We start from the raw sequence: 21,076 nt of genomic DNA on the forward strand, positions 1-21,076 counted from the left end.
TTTTCTCCCTATACATTTATTATTTTTATTAAGAAATTAGAGAGTATGTTTAAGGCATCATGCTCCTTTACCCCTAAATACTTCACTGTAAATTTTCAGGGAACAGGACATTCTCTTTTATAACCAGAATATAATTATCAAAATCATGAAACTTTCATTCATATAATACTATTATCTAATTTATAGATCTATTGAAAATATTGCTAATTACCTCAATGATCTTTTTAAAATTTTTTTTTGGTCCAGAGGCCAGTCTGGTATTACATCATGCATTTTTCATGCCTCTTTAGATTCCTTTCATTTGGAACAGCTCTTTAGTCTTTCTTTGTGTTTTGCAACCTTGACTTTTTGAAGAGTACAGGCTATTTATTTTGTAGACTATGTCTCAATTTTTGGTTTGTGTATATTTTGTCATGATTAGAATATATTTTGGCAGGAATACTATAGAAGTGATATATGCTTCTCAAAGCATGACATACAAAGCACAGGATGTAATTTATCCTGTAATTGCTGATGTTAACTTAAAGTGGTGTCTTCCATTTTTATTCAATGTGGCTACTATTTTAAAAAATTTATTATAGAGGAGTTACTCTGAGAATAAGTATATATTATGTTCCTCATCAAACTCTCACTAGTTTAACATCAATTGATGATGCTTGAATTAGTTTTACTGTGATGTTTATCAAATTGTGATTTTTCTAACTCCATCTTTTTCACATTTATTTTTTGACACTGTGTAAAGAAGAACTTTATCTTCTTTCTCATTTATATCAGTATGGATTCAGAATTCCTGTTTTACTGAAAGGGTTATAATTTATTACTCATTATTTATTTTGAGGTTAAATTACCTCAGATTTGATCCTTGGGAGCCCTTTCAAACTGCTTCTTGCATCTTTTTTTTTTTTTTTTTTTTTTTACATATTCCCATCATTTTTTTGAGCATTTCTTCACCTTCGGGCACAGTAAGACATTTCAGGTTCACCTCATTTTCCCTCCTGTCCCAACCTTGGAAGTAGTCATTCTTTCAAGAAGCCCTACTTCCATTTAGTGGAAAATGATATCCAAACAAGATCAATGCACTAGTGACTAGATACATTCATTGCTACTGTGTTATCATTGTTTTTAGGCCTCCTCAGGGGACAAAATTAGAAATATATACTTATTTCTTCTCTATCTGTTAAAACTGTGAGTTTGTACGGAAACCTCCCAATTCCAAGCCAACCCCATAGGTTTATTCTAGTTTTTTCCATGTTTGAACTCCCTTCTCCTACAGTGAGAAATCTGGCTCCCATTATCTCAGTATATTTGCTTAATCCTATAAAACTCTGAAAGTAGTTACAGAATTGCTAACCCATCACTGTGAAAAACAGATGTAAGAAGGTACAAAGCTCTTATCTTTATGTGACCTTCAAGCTCTACATAAGCAGGAAGTGAAGGCTAAGGCACAACCTTTAAACTGCCTCCTTGAGTAGTGAAGGTGTGCCTCAACACATGCACAGAGCATGTCTGCAAAGGTTGGAGAGATATTGGTTCAAAGCATTTAAAGCAGGGGTCCTCAAACTACGCCCGCGGGCCACATGCAAATACAAATATTGTATTTGTTCCCGTTTTGTTTTTTTACTTCAAAATAAGATATGTGCAGTGTGCATAGGAATTTGTTCATAGTCGTTTTTTTAAAACTATAGTCCATCCCTCCAATGGTCTGAGGGACAGTGAACTGGCCCCCTGTTTAAAAAGTTTGAGGACCCTGATTTAAGGAAACCTCTTTCCAACCATTACCCGGCTGACTACTCAGCTATCCAGTCTGAGACTTAAGTGGACACACATGATGAATACAGAATTTAAAGAACTGGTCCAGGAAAATCACTAAACAAACAAACAAACAAACAAACCTCTTGGGGTGAGGGAGATTCTGATTTCCAGAGTTGCCACACTCTACCATTTAAAATGTTCAGTATTTAACAAAAATTATGCAAGGAACAATAACAAAAATAATGGTTTAAACACTTTTCTCATTACTCTTAACCTATCTCAAAATGTTATTCTTGCTTTAAAATTATATTTTTATTTAGGTTATTTCTTTATTTTGGAATCATATGTCATCTGTTAGAAGACCAGAGTAATGCCTCAAAGCCTCCCCAGATGTACAAAACCTTTTCACAGCCCTGGCCATTGTAGCTCAGTTGCTTGGGGGATATCCCATGCACCAAAAGGTTGCTGGTTCGAGTCCCAGTCACACCACATGCCCAGGTTGCTGGGGTCATGGAGGAGATTGATGTTTCTCTCTCTCCTCCCTTACTCTCTCTCTAAAAAGCAAAAACAAATCTTAGAAAAAAAATCAAAACCTTTTCACATATAGATAAACATTACTTTGACATTTAATATTTGATTTCATTCTGGCTAAATATTATTAATAGAAGACCAAAATAAGAAGAAAATTTATCCCACAATTTTAATAAGCCTAGTTTACTTGACAACTTATTTTAGTAATTATTGAGTCAATCCAACTTGTGTTTATTAGCCTAAATATCTAGATTTGTTTTAAGAAAACATATTATGTAAAAACATAGATTTATATATAAATTAAACACAAAGTTCTTAATATTCAAAAAAGATTCAACAAAGTTTAATTTGAATTGAATTGTGATATTTTCTGAAATACCATCTTGAATTTGAGAGAAACTGGAGATAAGGTGGTAAAGCTCAGTAGCTGAAGGCTTTATTTTCTTGTTTTTCTTGAAGGAAAAATCCCCCCAGGTTTCCCACAGACTACTGTGAAGGTGATAATATAGGAATGTTAATTCAAATCTTATCCAAATTTCTGATAATACCATTTTTTTTAAGCTGTAGGCTCAGTTTCCAGATGTGAATATTAATAGAAAATTAAGAAAAAAATCCAATAAATGGATAATTATTGTGGTTCTTCTCTGGACTGGTGAATAGCATCTACTGAAGGAATCTTATATAGCTTAAATACAGAAGCAACTCTGAAATTGAAAGTTGTATTAGACTCTAGCCAATAAGTGATGTTTTAGCTATATTTAATGTATAAAGAGAAATTTTATGTAGAAATCATTTTATATAACATTTTGAATTATAAAATTTAGCCTTTCTCTCTCTGTGTTTTAGAAGAGCCCAGGTAATCATTAGACATTTAGTTTTCAGAGGCAGATTTCACAAGCAGAGTTTGCAGTTGGAATTATGACACTGACATATTTGCTAATGATAACATGCTGGGAACTACCTGTGTGCTGCAACACGAAAGCAGTCCATTAGTGTTTAAATTGATGCACTTTGGGACTTTATATTCTTCATAAATTCTATTTCCATACTTAATTATGGAAATGACTTGGGGGAAAAGTTACATAGCCACTTCATTTATTTCATTGTCATTGGGAGTGACAGTTAGTAATTCTTCTTCAAGTTATGTTACAACATTCACTTAAAATAATGCAGCTCCATGCTGAGTTTGTTTCAGTTAAGTCATATTTTATTTGCTAATGATTTTCCAAGTTGACAATGACCTTGGAGTTGGTATTGTCAATACTTCTTGACATAAAGAGAGTATGATTTAGAGTTAAGAGTGCATCAATTTAGTTTTCATTTTCTGTCTGTATTTTAAAAAGTCTTTTGAATTACATTTTAGATGGGAACATTTACGTGAGTACAGCAAGGTTAGTGAGTTAAGTGCTTGCTGCTTCTCATGGTTTAAATAAAACCAATTTTAGTGTATATACAGGAAAAGGAATCTACTAATGTCTTAAATGGTGTGTGTATATGTATGCATAATCTTTCCTTCTACTGGATAACCTAAAGAATTGTTAACAGTTGAGCCACAAAATCACAATAATGTGAATTATTGAAGAAAGCTTCTTGGACATAATTTTGCTCAAGGTCTTGAATTGCTGTGTTAAAAGAATTAATATAAAACCTTAGCATGTATTTTTTAGGCTATAAATTATGATGTAAAAGATGATTTATTAAAGTGCTCTGTTTTAAAATATTGCTTTTAAAGAAATCTATAGGCTATAGTAAATCAATATATTAGATATGCTTTGCCTGAAATATATCAAATATCCTATATAATAAAACCCTAATATGCAAATAGATTGAACGGTGGAATGACCAGTCGCTATGACGTGCACTGACCACCAGGGAGCAGAGGCTCAATGCAGGAACTGCCCCCTGGTGGTCAGTATGCTCTCACAGGGGGAGCATGAATGTTGTGCACCAATATATCTAACACTAGAGGCCCGATGCATGAAATTCATGCAAAAGTAGGTCTTCCTTCCTCTGGCTGCTGGCACCGGCTTCCCTCTGGCACCCAGGACCTGGGCTTCCCTCGCAGCCCTGGCTTTGTCCGGAAGGTCGTCAGGTCTAATTAGCATATTATGCTTTTATTATTATAGATTGCTACATTATATTAGCCAGAGTTTTACATTTGTGTACTTCACTAGTGATTATGCCTGAAATCGGCACAATTATGAAATTCTACTTCATTTTTAAATAAAAAGAAAGTACAACAAAAATGAGAAATTTTGCTCTTTCTGCCATCAGAACTGTATATATTACTTTAAAATTCATGGCTATATTAGGTAATTCCATTTGAAAGACGGTCTAGATGTCAAACACTTATTTTAACAAAAGAAAGTATTGTGAGGCTCCATATTCTTTTCCAGAAACTGTATAGAGTGCAGCAGTCTTTGGAGTTACCACTGAACCAAAGGAACAGGCTGCTTTTCAGCTACTCTAGTGGATGCCCTGGTTTCTTCCAGTACCTCTCTACTACCATCTGCTGCTCTGCTGGACATGCAGCCTGTGCAGTTTTTCTTTGCTGCTCTGCTAGTTGTTATAGCTTTTGTCTCTGCACTCCAGACCCAAAGCCTTTGGATGATCTGACTGCCTTATTTCCTTTTGTGTTATACTCAGGAGTGTCAAAGCCATATATTTGATGTGTTTAGAGATTGGTGGGATAACTCTTTCAATTTTTATTCATAGCCCTGTTCCTGCTAGGATTGACAAGGTTCCTGGCTGGGAATCATGTTATCAACTAGACAATCTACTTATAGTAATAGTAATGCCACTACTAATAGTGCAACTAATAACACCCCTACTACTACTAGTGCTTTATAGTGTTGTAGCTTCAGAGTATGTTAAAGCTAAACGTCCATAGTGAAGAGGGAAAAATACCTTTCTGCTGTTTGTGTTACAATTTATTGGAAGGGATATGTATATCAATAATCTAAGTGTATTTAAAAAAATACATTTTCATTGATTTCAGAGAGGAAGGAAGAGTGAGAGAAAGATAGAAACATCAATGGTGAGAGAGAATCATTGAATGGCTGCCTCTGCACACTCCCTACTGGGGATTGAGCCAACTACCTGGGCATGTGCCCTGACCAGGAATCGAACTGTGACCTCCTGGTTCATAGGTCGATGTTCAACTATTGAACCACACTGGCCGGACTAATCTAAGCACATTGAAACCACTTACAGTGCTGGAAATATTCCTAGTGGAAATAAGGATTAATTCTTCTTATTTATGTAACAAGTTTTCCCAGGCTTCATTAGATTGTGATATAGAGTCACAGTTATGTTAATAACTCAAATATATGTTTGTTGTCTACTATTGAGTGAGAGGATTTCTAGCCTTCTGCAAAGTTCCCCTGTTCAGGTGTTTCTGGAAGTCCTCAGGGGCTGTCTCAACCATGCTCCTGAACAAGTGTGTTTTCACTGGGACAGTTACTGCTCCAGCAGGTGTGTCAATCTCTTGCCAGATGGAGCTCTCTGCTGGGCATTTCCACCAATGCCCTTGATCACAACTAAAGCTGCGTGCTGAGCTGGGTGAAGTTGGAGGGATAATGCTGCTCTTCCTTTGCATTATTCTCTGTTAGAGTGGTCTGTAAGTCATACTGATGTCTACTGGTGTTTTTATGAAACAGGTCTTCTAAATTTCTCTCGTAAACCCTTTGCACTCTATACGACACAGGCATAAATCCAGTGGGGACTGTCTGTTAGGAGGCAAATTCATTCAACAGAAAAGACTCAGTATTTTGCCCTGACTGATTTGGCTCAGCGGATAGAGCGTCGGCCTGCAGACTCAAGGGTCCCGGGTTCAATTCCGGTCAAGGGCATGTACCTTGGTTGCGGGCACATCCCCAGTAGGGGGCGTGCAAGAGGCAGCTGATCGATGTTTCTCTCTCATCAATGTTTCTACCTCTCTATCCCTCTCCCCTCCTCTCTGTAAAAAATCAATAAAATATATTAAAAAAAAAAAAGACTCAGTATTTGGCATTGCTACTCTTGCCACTAAGATTTTCTTACTAGGTGAGGATCATCATAATTACCTGCTTCCCATAGGATTAGATTTCACATTCACCTTCTGATTGGATTGCTCTATTTGTTCACCAGACATTCCAAAACATGTCTGAATCTTACTTGGATATAGCTGGTAACTTTGTTTCTCTCAGCTCAAACATCCCCTTAAGCAAGGAATGAGCAAGGGGATTTGCTAAAATCAAAGCAGGGGAAAGCTTTAGAAAACTGTTATTTCATTTCTCTATGAGATTGCATTTATGAAAAAGAATCAACAAAGGTTCCATTTCACTTCATGCAAATATCAAATTTCTGTCAGAGTTTGTGTTGGCCCCTGTTTAATTCTTTAACATCAAGAGGGTGTAGAAGGGAAAGTTCAGTTTTATTGTGTTTGCATTTTATAACATCGGAAGGCTAGTTCTTAGTGGTACATTCTAGGAAGTAAAAGGCGTCACTTCGTAGGGAATTTTAGTGCTGCGTCAGCTTCTTTTTGGATTTTGTTGTGGCATCCCAAAGCTTTCTGGAGTGGTACCTTTCTAACTAGAAAGTCTGTCTTCATTAGATATTCATGGCAGTGTTTCCGATTTATTCCAATCATCCTTGCCAGGAATAGAGTGGGTATTAGTTAGCATTCTTTCACTTGATGTAATGGCACTGGTGCAAATCTCCAAGGGCATTAGTAGTTTTGAGAATTGTTCCCTACTCACTGCCCAAAAGTCCATCCTTATTTCCAGTTTTTGTCTTTCTGGGGACATTAATAGGGTTCAATTGAGGTTCTTTTCACATTCAGTGAGGTTTTTCTTCTGGTTCTAGTCTTTGCTGTGCTATATTTCACAGAAATTCCTCAGAGTTTTGGAATGTGAATGATACCTTCTCTTAGTTTGTAGCACTGATAATTTGTAACTATTTCATATACTTCTTTTGAAATTTTGGTGAGAGCAGAGAAGATATGGGTTTGAGTAATCATTTAAAACTAAAATTATCACAAATATTGCTATTTATTTTTATTTATAACAGTAATAGAGAGAGATTGGGTCTACTATTCTAGAATAGTAACATTCACCCAGAACAGCTGACAATGCAGTTAAACTATAAGTTTATGTTATGGGAATTTTATTCAGTATCATATGTCAACTATTTTAATAATTCAAGCTCATTTTAAAACTCTTTTTACAAATGTGAATTAAAAGTAACATAAATATATTAGAAGTCACTTTTTACCATCAGTTTAAAAATTGAGTTTTACAAATATTCTTAAATGATTGCTCAATATATAAGGTATTAGGTCAACAGAAGAGAATTCTTGTAAAAAAAAAAAAAAGCTTGTATTATATTTTGTTATTGTATTACATTTTGTTATTTCATTAGTTTTTATTAAAGCCAGGTGCTTTAACTTCTGTAAAGTGAAATTTTTAACGGGTCATATGTAATTTTTTATTTTATTTTATTAAATCTTTATTATTCAGATTATTACATTGGTTCCTCTTTTTTCCCACCATAACTTCCCTCCACCCAGTTCCCACCCCACCCTTTGCCCTCCATATGTAATTTTAATACCTATTTTAGTGGATGTAATAGAAAGGTAATTTTGATTTCTTATGTCATAAATAATTACTTTGACATTAAAAGACTGATCGTGACCTCAAGCATTAATAATAAAATGAAATGGGGGTGATGTTTAATTCATTGTCATATACTTGTTATTCTGAAAACTTTACATAAATTTGTTAGAGTTTTAAATATCAGGTAATTAGAAGTTATTTAATATCTATCAGTGATATTTGAATTTTAATTGGATTTCTTGAAATTAATATAATTTCTGTTAAGGTCATTTTTAATAGAATTTCCCATTCCCTAAATCATACAATTCTGCCCTCCTTCCTTTTTTTAAATGAACGTATGCCAAGAGCAAAACTGTTCTTAATGGTTGAGGACACGCTAAAATGAGAGGCACTTCTTTAGAAATCCTGGCTGACTCAGGTATGGGATAAGCATTGCAGTAATAACTTACCTTGAGAGCTAGCATTACCCATGAAACCCCTTTGTCTAAGGTTATCCTTGCTTTAGCTTTAGACTTAAATAAAGTTAAATATTCTTCTGTGACCTATTTAAACTATGTCTCATCTTCACTTTTTTTTTAAATAGGGTTTTTCCAATGCAACTTTAAAATACAAGGGAATACATTTTGGCAAATCTTTGGGAAGACTAAAGTTCCCTATAAAGTCAGGGCCTGGTCCTGGACAGTATGATATAGTTCAGTAAGTAAAAAAAAAAAAGTATGCCATTAATATAGTTTTTACTATAAAGTATTCTTTTTTTAAAAAATTAGATTCTTTATTGTTTAAAGTATTACATGTCTCCTTTTTCTCCTATTGACCTCTCCCCAGCCGCTCCCCCGCACCCCCAGTACATCCCCTCACCCCCCTACTGTCTGTGTCCATTTGTTATGCTTATATGCATGTATACAAATCCTTTGGTTGATCTCTTACCTCCATCCCCACCTCCTCCCTCTCCTGCCTTCCCTCTGAGGTTGGATGTCTGTTCGATGCTTCTATGTCTCTGGATCTATTTTTGTTCATAAGTTTATGTTGTTGATTATATTCCACAAATAAGTGAGATCATGTGATATTTATCTTTCTCCAACTGGCTTATATCGCTTAGCACAGTGATGGTGAACCTTTTGAGCTCAGCATGTCAGCATTTTGAAAAACCCTAACTTAACTCTGGTGCCATATCATATATAGAAATTTTTTGATATTTGCAACCATAGTAAAACAAAGACTTATATTTTTGATATTTATTTTATATATTTAAATGCCATTTAACAAAGAAAAATCAACCAAAAAAATGAGTTCACATGTCACTTCTGACACGCGTGTCATAGGTTTGCCATCACTGGCTTAGCATAATGCTCTCCAGGTCCATCCATGCTGTTGCAAATGGTAAGAGTTTTCTTTTTTACAGCAGCATAGTATTCCATTGTGTAGATGTACCACCGTTTTTTAATCCACTGGGCATTTAGGCTGTTTCCAAATATTAGCTATTGTAAATTTTGCTGCTATGAACATTAAAATATTCTAATAATTTAGACTAGACTATGCTGCTATAAAGGAAAATCAGTATAAAATCTCCAAGAAGTATTATATTGTGGAATAACCTATACAAAAACTATTGCTTTTTTGTGAGCCAGATCCTGTGCTACCCTGCTTTACATGTTTCACCTCATTTAATCTTCACCAATCTCTGTGTAATTACTATTGATATATGTATTTTATCAGTGAGAAATGCAAGGATTGAAGAGGATAAATAACATATTCAAGATCATGTAGCTATTAAGTGGCAGAGCTAGACTTTCAGTAAGGCCTTTTCAGTTGATTATATAGCCCATGTATCTAGGTGTGAAAATATACTGTATTTCATTATTAAACAGACAAAAGATCAGAGAAAATATAAAATAAGTTGACCTAGGATTCTTCATTTTGTTCCTGCCTCTGATATTTATTCTTCTAACTATGTGATAGCTTTAGAAGGCATTCTCAGTGTGGATCAGAGGCATAACAATAGGTTGGAGGTAATATTAATGAAATTTAAATAGGAATAAAATTTCTGGTATAATAGCTCTGTTTTTATTTTCTCCTATTTTTACACTAAGGTCTTAGACAAGGGTCCATGGAAGACCAAATCAAGTAACAATTACCATATTGTCCTCAGAATCTACCATTCCTTTTTATCATTAATTTTTTAAAAACAGGGTTCAGGTTATCTGAATGATACTTTCTCTCATAGAATGAGTTTTCTCACAAGATGTCTCACAGTGATTATCTATCCCATTAGTTTGTTAGATTGATTCAGACACATCTATATGCCAGTGGTAGATATAGCTTAGACTCTTATAAGATACCCCAGCTACTGTTTAGTCATTGAACAAGCATTGTTTGGATTCTTGCTATGTGCTAGTACTGAACTTAGTAACTGCGAAAGAAAAGAATAAAACATGGGCCTTGTTTTGGGGGACTTATAGTCTACTGTCCTTTTCACTCTCCTAATATTGGATATACACTTTGTATTTTTTTTTAGTAGTTACACTAGAACTTTAACATGTATATTTAGCCTAATGGGGTCTAAACTTAATATCTTTGTCATTCTTCCAAAGAAAAGAAAGTCTATCAAATGCTTTAACACTGCTCATTCCCTTGACACACGTTTTTGTTATTTAGTGTTCTAATCTTATCCAGTGTGGTTGGTTTGCTTATCTGTCTATCTCTTTATCTGCCTGCCTGTCACTTTTATTGAGGCTCAATTGACATAAAACAAAATTAACCTTTTTGAAAGTACATGGTTCTATGATGATTGTTTTCCATTCATTCTATTACACTGTGACTAAGTATCAGGCACACCAGGACTCTATTTGGTCATGTTTCTCTGACTTTATGTGCTGGTATTTAAAAAATATATATTTTTATTGATTTCAGAGAGGGAGAGAGAGGGAGAGAGAGATAAAAACCTCAATGATGAGAGAGAATCATTGACTGGCTGCCTCCTGCATGCTCCACACTGGGGTTCAAGCCCTCAGGCATGTGCCCTGACTGGGAATCTAACTGTGACCTCCTGGTTCATAGGTCGATGCTCAGTCACTGAGCCATGCTGGCCAGGTTATGTGGTGGTATTTTTAGAACAGCTTTTTTCACTTCTTCAACCTTATCCCACTCCCATTTTCCTTTTATTTTTAATGTTACTTTTATTTGATCTTTGTTATTTCCCCTTTTTCTTCTCTTCTTCTCTATGTATTTTTACTTTTGCTCCTAGGAATTTATCTGTACTGATTGCATTCCAGACTATAGTTATAACCATTTCCATAACTGTTTTTTTTTGGTTTTTCTCCTTTCACTGTATATTTTATATGAAGTTGTCTTGGTTCCTTCTGGCAGCTGAAATTTTCTACCTTTTTTTTAAAACTTTTACTTTATTGGATCATGTCAGAATTATTCTGGGAGATTTGATAGGGTATAAAGTGGAGATGCTTGACCCCTGTAAATAGAAAGATGAACTCACAGGTTTCTGTTTGGGAAAGACAGATCTAAATGATATGTGACTCTTCTGATCCCTCAAATATAAATTTATCATCTGTAAAACTATTTGAAGTTTTGAAAACAAGTTCATTTATTAAATATTAGTGGCCTGGTGCATGAAATTCATGCACGGAGGGGGTGGGTTCTCTCAGCCCACCCTGAACCCTCTCCAATCAGGGATCCCTCTCATAATCTGAGACTGCTGGCTCCTAACCGCTCACCTGCCTGCCTGCTTGATCGCCCCTAACTGCCTCTGTCTGCCCGCTTAATTGCTCCTAACTTCTCTCCCCTGCTGGCCTGATCTTGCCCCCAACTGCTCTCCCGTGCTGGTCTGGTCTCACCCCAACTGCCTCTGCCTGCCTGATAACCCTCAACTGCCCTCCCCTGCTGGCCTGGTTGCCCCCAACTGCCTATACCTCGGCCCCCACCACCATGGCTTTGTACAGAAGGAAGTCGGACATCTGAAAGATGGCCAGTCAACCCAGTCTAATTAGCATATTACCCTTTTATTAGTATAGATAGGATAGGATTGCTTAAATGGGGGTAAAAAGCCTTTTTCAGCAGGAGGAGATGCTCTTGGCAGACAAAAATACATAATCCCTATATCTGGACTGATAGCCAGCTATATGCACTACACTGCAAAACTGGTCAATAAAAAATTGAACCGCTTTCTTACACCTTACACCAAACAGCTTTTGCCCTTAAAATCCCTCCTCAGCCCTCACCTTAGGTTCTGCCTTCACAGTTCGCCCAGATTAGGTTCTGATTGGTTGGTTTCTATGCCAGTCAGCATCAAAAGCTCTGCCTCCTAGGCAGCCATTGGCTCCTCACAGTTCATCCAGATTTGGTTCTGATTGGTTGGTTTCTATGCCAGTCAGCATCTCTGAGCCTGTCTCCAGGCCTTATCAGAGAGGTGAGGCTGATCAGCAGCCCCCTCAGAGGCCCAGAGAGAAACAGAGGTGCAGCTGCTGGCGAAGCCCAGAGAGAAAGAGAGAGGCAATGGCTGATCAACAGCTGCCACAGAGGCTGCGTCTCTCTCCAGGCCTCTTTCTCTGGGCCTGATCCGCAGCCCCCTCAGCATCAGTGCTGGATCACCACGCCTGCAGCAGCAGCAGTCAGTGCTGGGATGCCTGGCCAGCCTAGGTGAGGGGCTGCTGGCTGTTTGTAGGCTGTCTAAGCCCCCCAGCAGGGACCCTCACCCCATGAGGGTATGGCTAGCCTGGGTGAAGGGCTGATGGCTGTTTGCCGGCTGGCCACAACCCCCCAGCCACCCAAGTTCCCAGTGGAGGCTCGCTGGAAGCAGGTATCTGGGATTTATTTGTCTTCCATAATTGAAACTTCGTTGCCATGAGTGGAGGCCTCAGCCGGCTCAGGGCTCGTGGGAAGCTTGGCTTCCTCCATCACCTGGGCAACCAAGACTCCTGCTTGCTCCAGCTCTGTGGCTGCCGGCCACCATCTTGGTTGGGTTAATTTGCATATAGTCACTCTGGCTGGTGGGCGTGGCTTGGGGGCATAGCAAAGGTACGGTCAATTAGCATTTTGTCTTTTATTAGTGTAGATATTTGAAATTGAGAACTCAGTACCTTTCTTAATTTTTTTTAAGGAAAAAGACATATTATGAAAATATTAACATCAAGAAAGATCAACCAAAAAATTACTGTTTACATGTCCCACGACTTTATGAAGTAATAATAATGCAGGAGGTAAAAAAGGTAAGTTGGGAAGTAGCTATTTCATCTACTTTCTAGATTCTAAGATCATTGAATCTTATTATGACAAGGTTAAAGTACTCTTAGATCTACTGGATCTAGTTGTCACTCAGTGAATATTGTGGAAGAAACTGTATTTAAAATATCTGTCAAGTTATCACTGTCTCTGCTAGAACACCTCTTGTGATTAAAAAACAAACAAACCCTCCCCAACCCTAAGTTTTTTGTTTGTTTGTTTGTTTCAGTAAGGCTACTGTTTCTTACAATTTTCTTTACAAATTGACTTAAATTTTCTTTCCTACTTGCAACCTACTTATTCTTTCTTTTCCTATGACTTCTTTTCAGCCTTCTTTTATTTTTTCTAGTAAGGATTAATGTTCTAAATGCCTTTGAATATTCTCATTATTTAACTTCATGGTAACTTATTTTCTTTAAAGTTATCAAGGGATCTTCTTTCTTTTTATGTTTGTGAATCTCTCTTTTTAAAAAGCATATCAAACGAGAACTAAACATAATATTCTTCGTGTATTCTGATTAATACTCAGTAAGATTTTCATCTTCCTTGTTCTCAATAGTGTATGTTTATTAGTATAAAACCTAATATTCCATTAAATATATTTTTTGTAGCTATGTTTCAGTTTACTCATTTGGAACTTGTAGGCAAATAATATCCTGAATTATTCCCCCTTCAATATATTATTATATTTAAACTTAAAAACTTGAAGATTATAGGGTAACATTTAAAAAATGGATTCATTTAGAGTAAGGAGAAATGATTTTTAGTTGAAAAATCAGTAGCTATTTTATTAAGAATTTTCTCTGCATTTGATTTCTTTGGTCTTCCCCTGAATATTAATCAGAAATTAAAATATTGTTTATAGAAGTATTAGAAAAACATAACAGAATACTCTAGTATAATTGTTTTCATAGAATAACAATTTTAAATCTCAAACAGGATAAAGAGTGTTAATTTAGAATCATGAGAGATGCTAGTCTGTGGTTTTCTTGTAATCTCTTTGTCTGGTATTGGTATTGGGTAATGCTGGTCTCATAGAATGAGTTAAGAAGTATTCTGCTTCTTAACTCATTAAAGCGATTATAAATGTCTTCCTTAAATGTTTGGTAGAATTCACCAGTGAACCCATCTGGCCCTGGTTTTGGAAGCTTATTAATTATTGATTCAATCTTTAATAAATATAGGCCTATTCAGATCATCTTGTTTCTTTTGTGTGAGTTTTTCAAGGAATTTGTCCATTTAATCTAGATTATCAAATGTATGACATAGTGTTATTCATAGTATTCACTGATTATAGTAATGTCTATGGGATCTGTAGTGATGCCCTCTTGTTCATTTCTGATATTAGTAACTTGTGTCCTTTTTTTTTCTTAGTTTGTCTGGCTAGAAAGTTACAGATTTTATTGAATTTTTCAAAGAACAAGCTTTTTCCTTTATTTATTGCCTCTATTCATTTTTTATTTTCAATTTCATTGATTTCTGCTCTAATTCTTATTATTTCTTTTCTTCTGCAACAGTGTGGTGATGGCTAGAAGGAGGGGGAAAAGGGTTGGGTGGAAGTGGGCCAAGAAGGGGGTAAATGGGAGGCATCTGTAATAGTGTCAACAATAAATAAAAAAATAAATTAAGCTGATGCACTGAAATTAATTATGGTACACAAAAATTAGTTATAGGTAGTAATATCTTGAAACTGTTTTAGAATACTCTATTTATATGGAGCCCATTGCTCTTTCCGTCGTTACCTTGGATCACACTCAGATTTCTGGCTTCTATTGATCCTTTCATAATTCTCTTTTTGGTTGACTATAGTTTAGCTATCCTCTATGGTTCTCATATTTTTACAAAGTTCTTCCTCTGAACCCTGTAGTTATTGCTAATTCAGGGCAATCTCTTCCTTTTATCTCCCTATAAGGGAGAAATTATCACACATGCTAGAAGAGGGGATGTAATTAATGTTTAGATTTGTTTCTCAATGTGTTTTATTTTTTCATGTTATTTAGCTTGCCTCAAAATTCACCACTTTTTAAAGTTACAAGTTTGCCTTTTAAAAAAATCAGCTTTGTTAAGATACTAGAGTCCTGGTCCATGAAATTCGTGCATGGATAGGGTCCCTAGGCCTGGCTGGTGATCAGGGCTGATCAGGGCCTTCTGGTTGCCGGCCAGGGCCTTCCTTCCCCAGCTGTTGGCAGCTGGTGGAGGCCTTCCTTTGTTCTGTGCCACCCCATGCTGGTCAGCGCATGTCATAGTGAGTGATAGAATTCCCCATCTCCCGGTCAAACTCCTGCGGGGACACTTTGCCTATTAGCCTTTTATGTATATACTAGAAGCCTGTTGCACGAAGATTCGTGCAGTATGCCTTCCTTCCCCTGGCTGCCAGGCCTTTGATCCGGCCGCAGCGGAGAAGCCAAGCCTTGAGGCTAGGCTTCTCCCCTCCGGCCACAGTAAGGCTTGGCTTCTTTCCCCCCAAGTTATCACAGCTCTAGGCAATCACTAATCTACTTTTTGACTCTGTAGATTTGTCTATCTGGGCATTTTATATAAATGGAATCATACAATATTTGTCCTTTTGTGACTGGCTTATTTTACTTGGCATAATTTTTTTTCATGTTGTAGCATATATCAATATTATATTTCTTTTTATGGCTGAATACTATTTTATTTTATGGATATACCATATTTTGTTTATCCATTTATTAATTTATGGTCATTTAGGTTGTTTACATTTTTTTGGCCAAGAATAAAAATAATTAGTATACTAATATGCTAACTAAAAGCATAAGAATAACGAGCAGAAGAATAATGCTGCTTTGAATATTAGTTTACAAATGTTTTCATTTCTCTTGAATATATATCTGGGATTGAGATTGCTGGGTGATGTCATAAATCTATGTTTAACTTTTTGTGGAACTGTTTTATAAGCAGTTATGTCTGCCAAAGTCTGAAGGTTCCAATTTCTCCACATCTTTGAAACACTTGCTATATTTTATCTTTTTGATAGACATTCTTATGTGTGTGAGGTGATATATCATTGTGATTTTGATTTGCAGTTCTCAAAGACTAATGACATTGAGTACTATTTCATGCACTTATTGGCCCTTTATTTATCTTCCTTAGAGATATATCTAGTCAGATCCTTTGCCCATTTTAAAGTTGGATTGTCTTTTTATTATTGACATGTCAGAGTTCTCTAAGTTTGATTTTGTTTTGTCTGAACTTATGACTAACTTTAATAATGTTATTTCTTATATATGGAATCTTTTAAAATATATATTTATGTCCCCAATTAAACCATTCTTTGAGGACAAGAATCTTTTACTGCTTGTTTTTGGTATACCTGTAGTTAGTAGAGTGAGATACATAATGTTTACTAATGCTTTTGGAATTAATTGACTACAGATCTGAAAACGAGTTTAATTTTAAAATTTGAATTTAGAGAAAGAATTATTAGGTTTTTTCTTTCCTCCCATTTATCCTATTGCCTAAGAATACATTTAAAGCAGTAAAAAAGACAATAATTAAACAATAGAATAATTAAATATTCTAGGGTCTTTGGATTTAAGCATTTTCTGGTAGCATAACAAAATATAAGATAAAATAACATGAATATAATATTTTAATGCACGGTTGTGAGTTTTTAAATTTATTATTCCTTGAGTTCTACTTAATTCTATTGTATACACATTATTGTTTCCACACAGCTTTTGCATATATCATGACTTCCACTCTACTGTGAACTTATGTTAAAAATACAGATATTAATTTTTATTCAATTTGAATATTTTGCATAGGAATATATCTTGCCTTTGGCATTAAAAATTCTTTTTAATATCTTCCTTAACATTAATGAAGTCTTTAATTTAAAAAATCTAGCAGCTGTTCCTATTCAAATTCTTTGATGTAGTATGCAAAATTTATGAAATTACTGTATTAATGCAAAATTTATGAAGCTTATTATCTGTTAAAAAACTTAGTAATATTTCATTAGGTGGCACCAATACTTTGGATCTTTATTGACATGAAACCTTATTTATTCATTCATTTCCCCATATTCATTAAGATATATGTTTAAATATTACAGGGCAGGGTATGAAAATTTGCCTTGTAATTCTTCTGAGCAAACCTAAATTGCAAATTTTAATTCTTTGGAAGTTCTGCCAAACAGATATAATTTGGAACTATGTATTTTAAAATGTTACTTAAATTCTGGTTGCAAACAAAATTATAGAGCTGTTACGTTTCTTTATTTATACTATAAATTTATTAAAATTGTTAGAATTTTAAAAGTTATTATTTAAAGGTTTAACTTAGGCACAGTTAGGGGATAGAAAGATGGCGAACCAACAAGATGGCAGTGAGGAAGAGAGTGTAAGTGAGGGAGCAAAAGAGGAGTGTGTGGACATGTGTGTTGTGTGTGTGTGTGTGTGCGTGTGTGTGTGTGTGAGCTAGGGACAGTTGTTAGATCCTGTAGGACTTTCGGGGCTGGTGGACCAGGCGATCTTAGACTGCAAGACCCTGCTGCCACTGCAAGCTCTCCGGGACGGCAGGCACTGGCACAGAAACCACACCATCTTGAAGGGCAGAACTGCTGTGACTGGGAACCCAGTCACACCAGCACCCAGACTGGCCTCAGACATAAACTGGGACACTACAGCGACTCTGGACAAACACCTGCTACCACAGCTGCAGGCCCATGGAAACTGAGATTCCAGCCATCCTGGCCGAAGATTCCTATGAGTCACAGAGCGTATCCCAGTCCCAATGGCCCACCACAGCAGCATAGGACCAATGCAGCCTGCGGTGTGCTAGCGGGCCTCTCACTGATACAGGGAGGCCGTGCAACCCTGCCCCTCTAGCAAGCCCATGACTGATTCTTGGTGCACGCACATGTTGGGACTCTGATTCTTGGTGCAGAGGCCCCCTGCTGACCTGTGGCGGCAGAACCAAGTGCCTGTGTCTCTGATACTTGGTACATGCATGTGGGGACTCTGATTCTCGGTGCATGCACACATGAGGACTCTGATTCTTGGCGCGGAGGCCCTACACTGACCCGCAGCGGCCAAACCGAGCACCTGTGACTCTGATTCTTGGCGCATGCACGTGGGGACGCTGATTCATGGAGCGTGTGCAAGGCCCCAGGTGACCCAAGATGGCCAAATGGAGTACCCATGACTCCGATTCTCGTGCACATGCACAGGGACTCTGATTCTCAGCGATGCATGTGGGCACTCTAATTCTCAGTGTGTGCACAAGGCCCCAGCTGACCCAAGGCGGCCACACCGAGAGCCCATGACCCTGATTTTCGGTGCAGGCACACCTGGGGGCGCTGTGGCTGATGCCCAGTGGCTGTGCCACCCACCCCCGAGCAGGCCAACTCTTAAGCAGGCAGATTCTTGGAACTTGCAGCTTCCACTGGCCCAGGGCAACCACGCCTCTTGGTGCCTGAGCTTTTCAGTGATGCTTGGGTGGCATGACACATGTGCCTCAGACCCTCACAACTTGAAGCTTGGACCTTTTGGTAATAGCAAAAATGGGGAGACAATGAAACAATCCCCGAAGGAAAGGAAAGAAGGAATCAGCAAGAAGGGAACTAAATGAAACAGAGGCATGCAATATGTCAGAAAAAGAATTCAAAGTATTGGTCATATAGTTCATAAACTGGATGGATGAGAAAATCAACAACCTATGCAAGAATCAGGAGGAAATCAAAAGTGATATAACTACAGTAAAAAACACAATGGAAGGTTTCAACAGTAGATTAGGAGAGCAGAGGACCGAATTAGTGAGTTAGAAGATAAGGTAGCGACAAAAGCCCAATCTGAACAGCAATTGGAGAAAAAATTAGAAAGCAGGAGGAGAGCCTCAGGGAGCTTTGGGACAACATGAAATGAAGTAACATATGTATAATAGGGATGTCAGAAAGACAATAAGAGCAGTAAGGATTACAGAATCTATTTGAAGAAATAATGACAGAAAACTTCTCTGATACGGGGAAGAAAAAAGTCACACATTCACAGAGAGTCCCAAAGATGAACCCAAAAAGACCCACACAAAGACACATCATAAATACAATGGCAAATGTTAATGGCAAAGAGAGAATATTAAAGGCTGCTAGAGAGAGACAGAGAGTTACCTACAAAGAATCTCACATCAGATTATAAAATGATTTCTCAACAAAAACACATAAAACCAGAAGGGAATGGAATGAAGTACACAAAGGGATGCAAGGCAAGTGACTTAATCCAAGAATACTCTATTCAGCAAGGCTATCATTCAAAATTGAAGGGGAAATCAGGAGATTCACAGACAAAAAAAGGCTAAGGGAGTTTATCACTACCAAGCCAGCAATGTAAGAAATGCTAAAGAGACTATTGTAAAAAGAAGAAATAGAAAGGAAGGAACACAGGCATATAGAATATAAATGGCTACAAACAAGTACCCATCTATAATAATAAAAGTGTAATATGCTAATTAGACCAGACAGCCAAACGATCTTCATCATTCCTGATGTCCTTCTGGAACGCCCGCAGTACGGGGGCCGATGCAGAGATGGTTAGGGGTGATCAGGCAGGCAAGTGGTTAGGGGCGATCAGGCAGGCAGGCAGAGTGGTTGGGGTGATGAGGCAGGCAGGCAGAGGGGTTAGGGGTGATGAAGCAGGCAGGCGAGTGGTTAGGGACGATGAGACAGGCAGTCAGGCCAGCAGCTAGGAGCCAGCGGTCCCAAATTGTGAGGGGGATGTCCGACTGCTGGTTTAGACCCGCAGTGGGATTGAGTCTTAACCAGCAGTTGGACATCTCTCAATGGGGCCTGGATTGCAAGAGGGTCTAGGCCAGGCTGAGGGACCCCCCCCCCCCCCGCACAAATTTCATGCACTGGGCCTCTAGTCAATAATAACATTAAACGTAAATGGACTAAATGCTCCAATAAAAAGATATCAAGTGACTAAATGGATAAGAAAACATTACCCATATATATGCTGTCTACAAGAGACCCACCTCAGGACAAGGGACTCTCACAGACTGAAAGTGAAGGGATGGAAAAATATCTTTCAGGGAAATGAAAATGAAAAAAAAAAAAGCAAAGCTTGGGTAGCAATACTTATATCTGACAAAATAGACTTCAAAGTGAAGGCCATAACAAGAGATAAGGAAAGCCACTTCATAATTCTAAAGGGATTGATACAACAAGAGGATATAACTCTGGCAAACATATATGTAGCCAATGCAGGAGCACCAAAATATATAAAAAAATTTCTGGAAGATATCAGGGGAGAGGTTGACAGCAATGTAATCATAGTAGGAGGCTTTAATACTTCATTAACATCACTGGATAAATCCCCTAGTCAAAAAATCAGCAAAGAAACAGAAATTCTAAATGACTCACTAGATTAGATGGACTTAATCGACATCTTCAGAACATTCTATTGCAAAGCTACAGAATATACATTCTTCTGAAGTGCAAATAGGACATTTTCAAAGATAGACCACATACTGGGTCACAGGCAAAGTCTCTCCAAAATCAAGAAGATTGAAATCATATCAAGCCTCTACTCAGATAACAATGGCATAATATTAGAAATAAACTACAAAAAGAATAATCATAAAAATTCAAATACTTGGAGGCTAAATAGCATGTTATTAAACTGATTAGGTTACCAAAGAGATCAAGAAGAAATAAAAAACATTCTGGAAACAGATGACAATGAAAACACAACAATCCAAAATCTATGGAACACAGTGAAAGTAGTGTAGAGTATTACAGGCCTACCTCAAAAAACAAGAAAAACTGGTAATAAACTATCTAACTCTGCAAATTGAAATGTTAGAAAGAGAGCAACAAGAAAAGCCCAGTGTGAGCAGAAGAAAGGAGATAATAAAGATCATAGCGGAAAGAAATGACATAGAGACAAACAAACAAATACAAAAAAAATCCAAAACAAAACCAATACAAAAGATCAATGAAACCAAGA

The 21,076-nt window shown here is 37.0% G+C and overlaps 1 protein-coding gene across 1 annotated transcript in view; it reads left to right on the top strand.

Moving 5' to 3' along the window:
• STPG2 (sperm tail PG-rich repeat containing 2) overlaps positions 1 to 21,076 on the top strand; it is a 110,960-nt gene that overhangs the window by 27,644 nt on the left and 62,240 nt on the right. The window contains exons 5-6 of the mRNA XM_070433321.1: positions 8,461 to 8,573; positions 12,988 to 13,096. Of these exons, the coding sequence (XP_070289422.1) occupies positions 8,461 to 8,573; positions 12,988 to 13,096 (222 nt within the window). The remainder of the gene's footprint in view (positions 1 to 8,460; positions 8,574 to 12,987; positions 13,097 to 21,076) is intronic.

This window comes from Myotis yumanensis, unplaced genomic scaffold, assembly GCF_028538775.1.
Source record: "Myotis yumanensis isolate MYYU_CA2020_CCGP unplaced genomic scaffold, mMyoYum1.0.hap1 SCAF_1, whole genome shotgun sequence".
In the NCBI taxonomy this organism is placed as follows: Eukaryota; Metazoa; Chordata; class Mammalia; order Chiroptera; family Vespertilionidae; genus Myotis; species Myotis yumanensis.